General features: G+C 42.7%; 1 protein-coding gene and 1 long non-coding RNA gene across 2 annotated transcripts in view; one reads left to right on the top strand and one right to left on the bottom strand.

Moving 5' to 3' along the window:
• Window position 1: 1 nt before the first annotated feature.
• On the top strand, window positions 2-7,926 carry LOC142361082 (uncharacterized). Its single transcript, XR_012763614.1, has 3 exons — window positions 2-322; window positions 3,102-3,191; window positions 7,850-7,926. It is a non-coding gene; the product is annotated as an uncharacterized LOC142361082 (long non-coding RNA).
• The window catches only part of WDR33 (WD repeat domain 33), a 70,920-nt gene continuing 59,583 nt past the window's right edge, over window positions 3,358-14,694 (bottom strand). The window contains exons 18-23 of the mRNA XM_075417597.1: window positions 12,533-12,635; window positions 11,786-12,248; window positions 8,050-8,216; window positions 7,827-7,919; window positions 6,772-6,957; window positions 3,358-4,010 (exon numbers count right to left, since the gene is read on the bottom strand). Of these exons, the coding sequence (XP_075273712.1) occupies window positions 3,778-4,010; window positions 6,772-6,957; window positions 7,827-7,919; window positions 8,050-8,216; window positions 11,786-12,248; window positions 12,533-12,635 (1,245 nt within the window). The 3' untranslated portion in view covers window positions 3,358-3,777. The remainder of the gene's footprint in view (window positions 4,011-6,771; window positions 6,958-7,826; window positions 7,920-8,049; window positions 8,217-11,785; window positions 12,249-12,532; window positions 12,636-14,694) is intronic.

Here is a 14,694-nt window from a genome sequence, read left to right as displayed (position 1 = left end):
CCGGGGCTGGCGCCGGGCGGGGCGCGAAGACGCCGCGGCCGGGCAGGGTGAGGACGGCTCCGTCGCATTCCGGCTGGGCTCCGCTCGCCGTTCTTCGAGCAAGAAGAAGCAGCAGCGCCGGCGGCTCTCCGAACTCGTTGCGCCGCGTTCCGGGCCGGCGGTGTCGGGGCCGGCCGGCCGAGCCGCCCCTCAGCGCGGGCGCTGTGCCGGGCTGCAGAGCCGCGGCCTGGAGGCACCCCGCTCCCCCGCCTCCGGGGCAGCCTGCTTGGAACCGTGAGTGGGATGACGGAGCCGCGGCTACTGACTGGCCCGAGAGGCTGAGGTGCGTGGGGCGGGCTGGTGGCGAGGCACGGAGACGTGCAGCAAAATCCGGTCAGGCGTCGGGATGGACGTTGGAAAGCGGTTAACTGCGGTTGACTCGTCTTTGTGGCAGCCCCAGAGCTCCGGACACGCCGGTTCGGTTGCCGTCGGCCACCTCCGACCAGTGGTGGACTGGACTGCCGCGTCCGCTGAACGGCGTTTCTCTCTAAAAACCACCTTTAAAATACGAGCCAGCGAGCGAAACAAACTTTCCTGGCGCTGTGGGTGGCAGGGACCTACCCGTCCTTGTAAGGGCAGCGTAGCAGTAGTCTTGCATGACAATGGTAGGATGGAAGGGGCTAGTCTTAATGAAGAGCCTTGGCCTGTGCAGGTACCGCTGCCTCACAGCTGCTGTAAGGTAGTAAATACTTGGCCTCTAAAAGGGTAGCTTCAGCTTTTATAAGTCTTTTTTTATATATATGTACCTTTTTTACTCTCTCAACTTGAGCGGGAATTGCTTACTTGTCACAGCGTGACCTTCAGAAAAACAGATTTGCTCGTCACCGGCTAGCCAGGCTGCGCTTGGGTGCGGAGCGAAGGAGCCTTAGGCAGGTGCTGAATTCAGGCCGGCGGTCCCTGCTGAGAGCTGCGCTGCTGCAGAGCAGGGGGACCACCAGGCCTAACCCGCTCACAGCCCCAGCGAGTACCTCGTCGAGTATATGTGCCTCATACAACATAAAGCCAAGTGCTGCGATATTGATCTGCCGTCACTACTTGGGGTTTAGTGTATTCGCCTAATACTTGCTCCGAATTAAACCAAAATTGTTAAATGGGGGTTCTTAAATGTACATAGATTGCTTTAATAAAACTATTTCTGTACCAAATGTCAGTATAGACATTCCACTAATGGTCACTTTTTTCCCCTAAAAATGTAGATCAGAGCTATCTGAATAGCATTAAATTAGTTCTCTCAGTTTTACAACTTCTGTAGTATATAAAATTAGTTTTATGCCTAACAGCAGTACCAAATTAAACAAATCTTAGACAAGGTGGAGCTGTAAACTAGCAGGTAGAGCATAAGGGCTCTACGTACAGCACTGGTAAAAGAACTTGACCTGAAGAGTACAGAAGTGTATTCCCATTAAGTAATTTTTTCCATTTTCCAGTAACAGTGGGTCATGGTATTGCAGACCGGGAAGCTGCTTCTGTCTCTTCTGCTATGCTGTCACCTTCTAAGACTTTTTTACAAAAGCCAATTACCTAGTTTTCTTAGGACTTTTTGTGCATATTCCACAATTGTGGAATATTTAAAAACTTAATTAAACAAGCTGCCCCTTGATGAAGAATATTACTGAACACCAAGTACCATAGTGGTTTAAGGAGTTAACCAACCATCAGAGGAAAAATAAGCACACTCCGCTTTGTCTGGATAGAGAAAGCTGGGTTTCCTGTTGTTAGGTGCACTCTTAACTGTTTTTGGTAGAGGATGGTGCTTTAATTAAGGACTGAAGCTCATCCTCTAAATCACATATTCTAACTATTAGACTAAAGTCACTTTCAGCCCCTTAAAAATAATGTAGAGCTTGTTTAAAAAAAAAAAAAGAGGGCAAGCTTTCCCCTTTGCTAATGATAAAATCATTGGTATGTATCATTACAAACTTCAGGATAGGTCCTAACTCCCAGACCTATGCCAAGAGTGACCAAAGCCCTTCTTCAGATGGAGATAAAAATCCATCTTTTTTTTTCTCCCCTCAAAGGAGAAACTGTCTCATATCAGGTGCATCTCAGCTGTTTCCCAGTTAATTCCTTTAAGACAGTTCTGCCTCTCTGGAGCCCCATGACAGGGATTTTATAGGCTAACGATCAGAGTTAATTACTGTAATTTTCAAATACCATTTTATACACTACAAATTAAAAACTAAGGAAAAAAAAACACCCTGCTTGTGACTGACTGAACGAAGAGAACAGCAGTTAAGCATCTATGCTTTGATCTCTTAAATAAGGTGGGTGATCAGGACTAATGCCAGTCTGTAGCAGATTGACTGTACAAGATCTCGGATAAAATCGCTGCTGTGTATTGCCGGGTTGTTGCAGCAGCCTTGTCAACAATGGAGCTACGGTGCTGTATTATCCTGAATATTGTAACATGAAATTCAAGGTAGGGGAGCGGGAAGCCTGGTAGCGATATCTTTCATTATACATTACGTCCTATACTCTTAATGTAGGACCTTCCTGAGAGCTGGCTTTAGAATCTGTACTTATATGATAAAATTTTCATGGAGGCTTTCAGTATTAAAGGAGCCTTTTGATAACCTGGCGACTGGGGATGACCAGTATGAATGATTTATGGGGAAAACAGAAACTCATGGTTGGCAAGCACTTTTATTATGAAATGTGGGAAATGGGAATAACCCCTCCTCCTCATTTCCCTTGCCTAGTAAAACTAGGAAACAATGTCCTAAAGAAAAATACTTAAAAAATGTTACGATGAAAATGATCAATTCTTGAGGTTTGCGCTTCAGCATCTGAATGCGCCAGAGTCTACTGACCACCCATAACTTTAAGCAATGCATCCTACAGCCATTGTAAACATGTGCCTCCATGTTAATCAAGCTGCTATACTCTCTCCCTCAATTTCCATAAACAGATGCTGTTTTGAACAAAAATCTTTGACTCGCCCAGGTGAGGCGTCGAATGACAGTATTTGTCATGATGTCTGTTTGGCTAGCAGTCCAGGTTATAACTTGCACTATGTCTGTGGCAACTTTTTCTAAAAGATGTTCCATGTTTTTCTCTTTCAGGATGGTAGACTAGCAAGCAGCGGTGATTTCCCATATTTTGGAACTCTAACGCCAGCACCACTTGTAATCTGTAGACAGCTGTGGCTACAGGTGAAAATGAAAGTTCTCTGTATGTCATAAACCAAAAAACTAGGAATCAGCTAGTAGTGTTGTAAACGGTTGAGATTTCAGGAGATAGTTCTGTTGCTCATCTGATACATGTTTGTCTAAAGACAGCTCTCTATAGTAATAGGTGAGTAATGAATCACACACTGTGTTGATTTTTTGTTAGTTTTTTGCGCAAATTACATTCTGTATTCATACAAAAACAACGTAACTTTTCCAACAAACTGTACATATAGAAACAAGTTTCTGTCTGAAGGCGAACTGAAATCTGTGGAGGTGCTCCATGTCTCATAACACTTAAAAAAAATTCCAGCTCTTCACAAAACAAAGTAGGTAAAAGAGGGCGAGGAGAACGGGTGGAGAGGACAAAACAGAAAGCTAGCTACAGTACTGCAGCTAGTAGCGTCTGATTGATGTAGGAAAAGACCCTTGTTAGGAACTAATGCACATTCAGTTATCCCAGTTAAGAATCCAGGTTTGTGGTGTTGCAGGGTTACTTTATGAGTCCAGAGTAGCAGTCCATTTAAATATTGTCCAGCAAGGACTGGGTGTGACCCAGTCAAAGCCTCTTCTATCGGCCTCTTCCACCACCCCTAGATGCTCCTCTTCTTGACTGGCCAGAGTTCATGTTATTTCCTCGTCCCCAATTACTTCCACTCCTTCCTCCTCGAGAAGGGTTACTGCCTCCTGCAGGGCCACCACCAAAAGCTTCATCCCTGTGGAATCCATCGTGATGGTCTCCATCTAAAGAACTAGACCTCCCAGATTTTGGCGCTCTCTGTGAAGGTCCTGAATTTCCTCGTCCTAAAAACGAAGCACAATCAATTAGTGATGCTGAAGTCTGAGCCATGCCTCTTCTCAGACACGCCATACGTATAGCGAGTTCTTCTGTGGTATAATCATTCACAGACCAAATGTAGCCAAGACCTGTAATTTTATGCCTCCTCACTCTATATGATTTTCCTTACATAGATTTAGTGTCTCCGCTGCGGTCCAGAAGACGGACAGCAGTCAAGCAATTCCTTGGGAACTAAAGGAGACTGTATCTGATACAGTCAGCAGTCACCTGAATGAAGTGAGTTAGAACAGTGATAGTCATGGCGTCCTCAAAACTGCCAGGCATACCTGATTCTTATGCTTTAACCATCTGTGGTTCTCTCTATATTTTTATTGCAAAATACTTTTTTTTTCCTGCCCTAAAGACAGACATTGCACTGATGGATCAGTTGAGGTTGGTGGTGAAGACAGTGAGTAACATTACTGTTGCGTTCCATTTTTTGCTAGAAATAACAGAAAAATGCTCTACTACTAACCAGTCACATAAATTACATGAGCTCTTACTGCCAGGCATAGGATTTTCTATTTCTCATGTACCTTTTTAATATTGATAAGTAAATTAACATAAAAAACCCTGAAGTTATTAGCTCAAAATAACAAGCAGTATTCTGGAAAAAAAGAAAAAAATTAATGGTAACAGTGCTTTATGGACACGTGCTACAGCTAAATTAGGATACTTTTGCTCCGCTTCAGCAAGTGAGTTTTGTTGACTCTAGTTCTGTGTAAAATAGAGACCAAATTGTTCCACAGAGTTTATAATTCATGAAGTTTTAATCTTCAAATTACTTTGCCAGTACAACTGGAGGCAACACAGCCCATGTATGAAAAAGTATTGTTCATGTTTTATTTATCAGGCTTTCTCCCATTGTTCTAAGCTGTCTTTGGTACATTAATGGGTTGTCTAGGCACCAGAAGTGTGGTAGTTAACAAATGTTTTGACTTCAGGAAAGAATTTGGTAAGAGCTATCACAAATTATTGAAGCTGGAGAAGGAATCCTTACAGATTTGATCAGATGCTGGCTAAATAAGAAAGATGACATACAGTTTTGAAAGGAAAAATATTGATACAGAGGGAGTTCACCAGTGGAGTTTTATTAAAAACATCTGTGAACGAATGATAAAACCTGCTGTTAATACACCATGTGGAAGTACAGTCCACGCAGAGGAGGACTGTCATACAGTCAAAACTAAATGAGCTTCAGGACAACAGTAAGTGAAGTGGAAAGAAATTCAGTGGCAAAGAAAAAGCTGTGCAGTAGAGGTCTAACAACAGAAGATTCAACTACAGGCTGGCCGTGCAGCATGTGGAAGCAGCTGAGAAGGATTTCTGTCACTGATCATGATCTAACAGTGGGTACTCAATACCAGGACACCAAAAAAGAAGAAGACAGCAGCAATCCTGAGATCTGTAAGAAGGAGGATCAAAACCTGGTGCAAGGCTAATAGGATGACTGTGGAAATGGCATACACAGTAATCCGCTCTGAACCGGCTACTAACTCCAAAAGGATGTATTTTGTGGGTTACAGTAGCGAGTTGTGTGACGGTGCCACGTGACTAGTTAGTCAAGGAGGGAACTACGACATTGGGACCTATTAGGAAAGACTGGAGAAAACAGAACAAAACCAAGTGAACTGTAGAAATCCATGGTTAAACCACATCTTAAATAGTGTGTGCAATTCCTGGTTAGTTACTCTGTTTCATTTACAAAAGGATAAATTAAAATTGAAAATAATACATACAAAGCAATAAGGATAGTAAAAGACACAGAACAATCTATCAGAGAGAAAAACTAAACAGATCAGAGCTCTGACTTGGAGAAGAGCTAGTTCAGGTTGGAAGAGAGTTTGATGCAACTAGAAGTGGCATTCAGAAATAACTGGGATCAACTTTCAGCTGTTCCAATCAAAACACAAGATGTCATTGAATGAAATTAGTGAACGACAGGCTTGAAACAAGAGAAGAACATTTTCCTTCCTTTTTTTTTTAAAAGCACAGTCTACTGCAATTTAAGTTTTAGAGCTCTGTCCGTGGTTGTTGATGTTAAAAGTTTATATGATTCTGAGGTAACTGTCAAAAGCTATTAAATATAAAAATAGTATTTCACTCAGTCACTGAACTACAGCTGTTCATAGGTGTAGAGAGCTTTTCGGGGACATAATCGCTACAGACTTACAGTGTTCTTAACACTGTTCCCTCAGTACCTGCTACTGGCTGTTGCTGAAGAAAAGTTACTGATCTTTATGGACTTCTGGTCCAGTCACGGGTGGCCGTGCTTACACTGTTACTAGTAGAGAACTCAAAAGACTTAAAAAAAGTCAGGGTTCTTTAAGTCCAACAGAATGAAGGCTGAGACAGGAAAGATACCTGAGTTAAAGGATGCTGGCACACGTGTGAATACTAACAAATAAGTATTCTGAAAACTAGAGAAGAAAAGCTCTTAAGAAGAGTTTTCCAACTGGAGTAACAGGGAGCCAAAAGCTAACCGCTTTGGAACAGGGCACTAAAGAAGAGGACTGTATAATGCTGGAGAGAAGATTTGGGTTTGGTGTCCCAGAAGATCCCTCTGTTACGTTCCTGTAAGACTAGTCCTCAGCTTCACATCTGCTAAGATCAAATATGTACTAGTTCAGCTTTATCCCCTCTGAACAGACAAGGAATTCTGGATAAGCCCACAGCTGAAAAATGTGCTGGTGTTACCGAAGGTTTTCAATACAAGGGGCTTTTTACCTTTGCCCCTCTCCTCTGGAGGTCCGCCTGGAGCATCCATTTCTCTGTGGTCAGAGGTCCCTGGTCCATCATGCCAGGGACGTTTACGTGGTGGCAACGAGGCCATGTCCATGCCCTGGAGCGAAGAAGAACGTTCTCTGTTAGCTGGAGAATGCCTGTCATGAGGAGGGTGATCTGGATGAGGACCTGAGCGTGAAGAGAAAAAACAGGATAAGAAGTAATGTTCATCTGATCGTTGCTTCTCATTTCTGGAGGCAAGTCGCATAAATATACATACTTTCCATGCTATTTGGCACGTAATTTAAAGTTAAAATTGCATAAAGCTCTCTCCCCAGCCCCTTCTCAACAGGCAAACAAGCAAACATTAGATGAACAAGTTGTTAGAAAGCTGAAGGTAAAAGAGGTTTAAAAGACGATGGGAAATAAAGAAGTGACATACACAAAGTGTCTGTCTCCCTATAAAATATTTTCATGTATTTTAGAGACAACCACATCTTCATTGTTACTTGTTTATGTGTCATTTGTGCTCATTTTTCCATGGCATTCTAAAACTCAAGTTTTGCCCCACATGGGGTTTCCATTAGAAACACAAATGGAAATACCAATAAGCTGTCACACATTGCAGCTGAAAACATTATTTTTGCAAACAACAGAGAAGATGCCATAAAAGAGAAAGATTACTATTGGCATTAATATGCATTTCAAAAAAACCCCACAAAGTATGCTTCAGTCATGCCCAGGTGACAACAACAGGCAGCTCTGGGCTCTACAAGAATTCAACTTTAAAAAAATCCAGTCTTTGAGGCCACAAGAATCATTTGTTCAGAGTGAGACAGCTGCATTCAGAGCCAGCTGAATTCTGTATAGGTTTGTGCTTTTCTTCCCCGGACATTAGAAGTCCAAAGAACTATGTTTTGCTTTTCTGGTGGTAAGAGAGTGGTTAATGAGCATATGAGGTACAGGAAAAAGAAGTGATTTGGAAAATTTTTGTTAAGTGGTTATACTGTAGAACTCTAGTGTCTATGACCTAAAGCAAACCTCACCAAGATTTTTACCTGGTTCTCTGTTTCCATCCCAGGATTCTGGTTTCCGCCCTCCTTCAAAGCGTGGAAATTCATCTGGAGTAGGAAGCAAACCCTTCCGGCCTCCTGAGCAGTAAGAGATGCAGGGGACAGCAGTGAGAAGAGACATTCTATTCATGAAAATACTGTAATTTGCCCAAGAAATGTCTTTGCTTCCTTAGCCTTGCGTTTGAGTGTGGAAGAACGTTCCCCTCACCTCTAAGAGCACCACGACCTCGCCCCCGAACACCATGGTCCCTTCCTCTGGAGTTTTCATCCGGAGAATCAAAAGTGTCATCTGGCCCAAACTCTTCAGGGCCAGGAAAGCCATCTCTCCCCCTGGGTCCCCGGCCCTCATGTCTCGAGGGTCCTCCTCTTCTGAAGCTACAAGAAAGAACATGGTACAAAGGTGGTTTTTAGGCACAATTGAGACTGATAAACTTGAGTCAGCTTCAGCTTAATAGTCAACGCATTTCTGAACTGTTTACTTCACACTGCAGCACATACAGTTACTAGAACAGGATCTGTAGGTGCTCATTTTCTGCTTTAAGCACTTCGTTTATTTATTTTTATAGTTTTCCCCTCACATTTCCTTCTGTTGATTGCATTGGTTTTTCATACAGGAAAAATAATGTGAAATATACTGCATCCATTTAATGAAAAGGAAGAAAAGTCAGCGAGTGATGATAGATACAAGGTAAGGTAAGGAAAAGCATATGTGAATTTCCCTTAACTGTGGTGGTGTTACTTTCCCCTTCCCTTTTTTCCCTTCGGTTTTAGTAATAAAAACAAACTGAAAAAATACAAGCAATGAGAATCACGGCTACAACAAAACATTCCAGCATCTCATTCCTGTCAATTTGGGATTCTTTTCCTGGAACATTCTCTTTGTCTCCTTCCATTCTTCTAAGTTTACAATTTTAGCAAATGAATCTGGACTGCACTTGGCTCTGTAGGGATGATGATTGCTCAACTGCGTGCCCAGCGGCATCCTACGACCTGAAGAGCACCTTATCCAACTGCAATAATGAACAACTTTGTTGTGCAAAATGTAGTTATGACACTAAAGTTGATAATTTCCTTCTAGTTAAGTTCCACGGCATCTTGAGTAATTTGGTATGATTGGGTTCTGCATCTCGTCTTAAATGAGTACACCTCCTCCAGTATCACACTGGGGTTTTAACAGAGATCTTCAGAGAGAAGGATGGTTCTTAATGAACTGTCAGTGCCGTTTCGGGTAAGCCTATGGATGGCTGCATGAATATGAGCAGCTTTGTTTTTTACATGAGCAGTGTAAATGCTTGGAGTCCATGTTCTGTGCATCACTGCAACTCCAAAAGCACGCACTGGCACCGGTGGTGAGGATTGCCTCGGCTTACGGCCCGGTTTCTGTGCAAGCACAGGCGAGATGTTTAGGTGGTGCAGGCACAGGGGTCCAGGAGTCCTCGCGGTGTGACCCCGCACCGCTCCTGCCCGCCCCTCGGTGACGGGGTGGGTAATGCGGAGCGCTCTGCCCGCTCACGCTGGTGCCCCCCGCCTCCCTTCTCTTCCCAGTTCCACACTGGCCACACCGCAGCCACCGCACTGCTCAGATGGTGATGGCTTTGTGCAACAGCCCCTTCCCCAGCTCATTAACGACACAGTGCATCCTATTACAAGCAAAACTTTAGATACTTTTATTTAGAATTTTAACAACATTAACCTTTTAATTACAAATTTAAATATTTTAACAGTAGTCATAACACAATACAATATTTTTAAACTTTTACATTTTTTTTTTTTAATTAAAAACAATAGGTCTGTCTCCACCTCCCAGAAAACAAACACAATACAGAGAGGAGGCTGCTGTGCCTGTATAGGTACAACAGTGGATGGAGGGAGTGCTGTGCATGGACAGTGAACCATTTCACATTAACCTGGATGATCTGGGCAAACAAACTTAACAGTTTCAGGTACAAATGGTTCAAATAATCACATAGCAATATTGTTTAGCCTTGAAACAGCACAGTCCTCTAGATGTTCTTTAGAGGGCCTCCCATTTTAATACTGACATGGTGTGGTTCTGCTTAGCTTGTGAATTACCAAGACTTGCAACCCAAGGTCCTATGGCTAGCAGGAACAGGGCCTTGTCCTCTGTTCCCAGGCAATGTCACAGACACCGTTTAGTTTTGAAACCTATCATACCTATGCCTGACACAGCCACAGCCCCTAATATTGTGTTATGTGTATCCTTTTTCACTTTTTCGTCTCAGTCACATGTAAAACCCTGCCTTGCATAGGGCTCAGTTCCTGTTTGACTGCTCTCAGATCTTCTTCCTTGAGGCCTAGGACCTTAACGTACAGAACTAGACACTGTGCAGATTAGCAGGCAGGAAGAGGCAGGTCTCTGCGGTAGAAGCATCATGTTGATATGCACAGGTAGAGTAAGAACAGGACAGGGATGAAAAGGACGGGAAATTAGAGAGAAAACACACATACACACACTTCCCTCTCATGCTTGATCAAACAAGTTACAATCTAAATGCCAAACCAAGTCAGCTAAACCAGCGGTTGGGATTCTTAAGTTCACCTCAGCATCTGCAGTAAAGGGCACCTAATCCACCTTCGCCAGCACGATAAGCCTTTTTATAGCCCTGTGCTGATTCCTTGTAAACCAAACTCTGTGTAAAAACATTCGTGCTCTGACAAAGGGATGACTCTTGGCTCAGGAGTCACGTTTACAGGTCAGAGGGTTCTTGGACTCTCTTCCTGAAACCTTTTTAAAAATCATGATCATAGTATTTTCCAGTCCCTATGCATTTCCAATATCAGATTTGAAGAATCTCTGCTGAGCTTCTAAAAGTGGCATCTGCTGTGTCTTTTAGAATTCTAGAATGCAGACCATTCTGCGTGGATTCTCTCTACTTTTACTTTTTTAAAATGGCTTTAATTGTTACCTTCTTTTAGTTACTGTTCATTTCTTTTCATACTCTTCACACAAAAGGAAGGTACATCTTTACAGAGCTAGGTAGAAAATAGCTAAAAGAAGAGCTGTATAGATGCAAAGTAAAAGGAATGTAAGAAAACAATTAAAAAGGCAACTAAAACACACAAAATTCACATTATGTGGAGACCACAATATATCTGTACAAGTACACGTTCTTATACATATAGAGTTGGTGGTCAGTGAGAGGCTTAGACCTTGGAGGCCAAATTTAACTCGGTTAAACTAGCATCAACCTGGAGCAGTTTCGATGGCAGTTCATCTTGCTGACTTAGCGAAATTCCTCCATATTTACATGGGTAACTAGAAGCAAATTCATCCCTTTGTGATTTATTTGGAAATAGTGAGCAATGACATGGGCATTGCTGTAAATTGGGGTACTTCTGAGTTCTTCGCTTGGCATTAAGAAATAAGTCAGAAAGCGAAATAAAATTTCTACAAGCAAAAACATGAGAAAATAGTCTCAACGGTCCAACAGATGCTGTAGCTCTGCCCCTGATGTTTGATAGTAGGATCACTGTTCCTGCTCCTTACAAGTCTATCACATCTCACTCTACGGTCTCTACAGTCGAGCTGTAGTTTGTGACTGGAGACAAAGTCTCAAAATCCACTTCTAGTGTTCAAAAGCTTGTCACTTTAACCTTCAAGTTTCCTCTCAATTTTCATCAAAACAGTCTCAAATCTTCATCCTCTGTCACTGGATCTTCTCTACAAATTTCCTCCCTTCTCTTTACTTACTGTTTAAAGACACGGAAGCTGCTGTGTACAATGACCATTTTTCAAGTTTTCTTCTATTACTGAATGATTTTTACGGACTCTATACTCAGGTATATTAGAGTTTTCATTTCCTTATTGGTTTCCAGTTTATAAATCTGAAACAGATAGACTCCTTAATGAAAAGGAAACCAGGAAGAAAGAGTTCCCTCCATTTACCCTTCAACCCAAAAAAGATGAGTAGATTTATTCTTACCTCTCATCTCGTCTTCCGCGGAATCGTGCATCCTCAGGATCCCGTGGATATCTGTCATCTGAAGGTCTCCGTCCTTCCCAAGCACCAGGAGGCCCACGGTTTGAACCCCCTCCTTCAAATTCCCTGTGATCAGGAGGAAAGGGAGGCCCAGGTCCACCTCGTCTCCATTTCTCGTCTTGCAATGGTGGGCCTCCTCTCCCCTCAAATTCCCGTAATCGATGGCCAAATCTCTTATCTGGATGGAAGTCGTCACGGAAGTCATCTGGTCGATCAAAGTCATCATGGAAATCTGGGTGAGGTCCTCGTCTATCTGGCATGCCCCTGCTGTCTCTACCATCACCCCACTCCTGGCCACCTCGAAACAACCCTCTCTCAGGCCCATGATCAGGACCACCACTGTTCTGGTCGTGCCTTCTATCTGAGAGAGGGCCCATGTGATGGTTTGGTGGACCACGGGAGTCACCTTGAGGGAAAAAATCATAGCAGATTTCTGTAACGTTTTCTAAAAACGCTTTAGGATGCTCTAGTTTGTACAGTTCTACAAAGCATACACCATACATTTCACATTCGATAATTTGGGGGGGGGGGGGGAACTTTTCCTCTATATTCCAGCCCAAGTCTACAGAAGCTTTCCTCTCAGCCAAGGCCCTGCACTCTGCTGTAGCCTTTTCTGTCTAGAGGCACTGCACTGCAACAGCCTCTCCTAGGAGAATCACTCACAGAGGAACTGAAAATGGATTTAGTTACCTTTATTAAGACCAGGTCCTTGGTTGTGAGGGCCAAGACGACCTTGTCCTCCCTGCTGCCCCAGTCCTGGTATCAGTGGTGGAGGACCTGGGTTCTGGCCGTCCTGTGAGCATATAATAAGAAAAGCCACGTGAATTGCAGTGCTGAGTGTTTTTGCTTTTAACCATTTTGTAAGGGGGCAAAGCAATTTTCACTACATAAAGACAGGGTCTTCGCAGGTCTTACAAGAGAAACAGCTGATTTTCCAATAGTTTCAACCCAGTTTTTCAGACATTCACATCAGTAATGCTTTTCAGTAACTGTCTGAGAAACACATAATTCTATAGGAAAGTTAGCATTTCAAGGACTAATATTTTACCCGTAACAACCAAAGATGATAAAGCTCATATTCTAGCTGCCTGTGGGAGAAGATAAGGAAACTGTGCATATTTGTTTGAAAAGCGTCAGGTACTGATTTATGTGCATACAGCACTTAAAGAGCTGCATAGACCAAAGACCTCCTTTGGAAATGAACAAAAAACTGAAACCATGAAAAAACAAAAATATCAAGCATGTCAGGACAGGGGGGACAACAACAGGGCCAGAAGAGAACCTCTCCTGTAAACCTCTGAACTGTTAACACAGAAACACGAGTTTCATATTTAACATGCTGGCAAGGTTTGTTTTTCTTAATTCTAGTTCCACGATCAAAAGAAAGTACTAAGGCTTGGCTAAGCACCAAGAGACACATTGTTAATGGGTTATTAAGCACTGACAGGGCTAAAGGCAGAAGCTGCAGTCACCTGCTTTTCTCAGGCAGGAACAGTAGAGCGAGCGAAGTTTGTGCAAGTTATGTGATCCCAAAGAAAAAATAAAGGATATAGAAGTCTTTTGTTATCTTTCTCTTTTTTTTGGTGCATTTTAAAGGATAAAATAATGTTCTTTCAGCTACTGTCAGAAACCCATGAGAGATTTCTACGATTACCATATTTACACTGGACCCGTTATGATAACATTACCGGAACTATGAGATCCCACAATAACATATATCATGGTGAACAAGACTGAGTTGAAACTTGCAAGGTTGCGGTACAAAACCTTTTTATGTGGACATCACAAAAAAAAAATCCCCTCAAAACCCATACCAGAAAACTCTAAACATGTTGTATTTTGCTCCTAGACATGTCTAATATGTAAGAGTTAGACTTGGCCTTCATATTGCCTTGTAAAAAGCTCCCCAGACTGTAGGTAGGTGGTAAATACTTCAAAACCTACACTCCGTTGCTGTCATTGTGCTCATAATTGCACTGCTCAATCTCTCCCTCAATCAAATCATTTTCATGCTCTGAATTTATTCTTGTGAAATGCTGTTGTTTTTTTTTCATCCTGGTTCCAGAGAAGCAATAAGTTGACTTGTGCAGTTTTCGCATCACATCTCGAAACACTGCTTTTAAATGAGACATTTACATTCAGCTGCAATACGGGTGACAAACACAAAAAAGCACACAAATATATACTACAGACATCACATTTGCATCGAGTAATTCTGCAAGAACTTTGAAAAAAAGGCAAAATAAAAGGCCTGGTCCAATGACTATTAAAAAAACTAAAAAAATACTTTCCTAGTGACTGAATGTTGATTTGAGTCCAGAACAAATAAATTGCCTGACTAGGAAAGATCCAGCTATCGCAGTGCTTCTGCCATCCTTGAACAAAACCGTGCTGGAGTTCCATGATTTCTCATATATTTAGGATATGCTTACCTACAATAAACTTTACTGAACTTCTTAAATTTATGCCAAAGCAGCAGTTTTTTGCACTCACTAAATTGAGTTTCCTTAGCATTTAGCAAAAACCTCTATTCCAAACAAATCATGCTTTGACAAGATAGAAGACAGAGCCGTAATGCTGCATTTGCACGTGCTTTTCATTTCAAAACACATTCAGGGCCCCACACTGGGCTCAGAACTGAAAAATGACTCTCCAGCTTCGAGGGAGGAACCGCCCGGAAAGCCGTGCATGGCCCTGCATGCCCCGCACCCCGGGGTTCTGCACCGCTCACGTGCTGGTGCAGCAACGCCGCGGCTCCACGCTACTGGTGTATCTGCCCTAGCTATGCAAACGGCACAGCCGCGTTACGGCAGCCGTCTGTGTTAATTAAAACTATGCACTGGAGTGGGGGA

Source organism: Opisthocomus hoazin, chromosome 4, assembly GCF_030867145.1.
Source record: "Opisthocomus hoazin isolate bOpiHoa1 chromosome 4, bOpiHoa1.hap1, whole genome shotgun sequence".
In the NCBI taxonomy this organism is placed as follows: domain Eukaryota; kingdom Metazoa; phylum Chordata; class Aves; order Opisthocomiformes; family Opisthocomidae; genus Opisthocomus; species Opisthocomus hoazin.
Note: the sequence above shows the minus strand (reverse complement) of the source record. Positions and strands in the feature narration are given on the sequence as shown.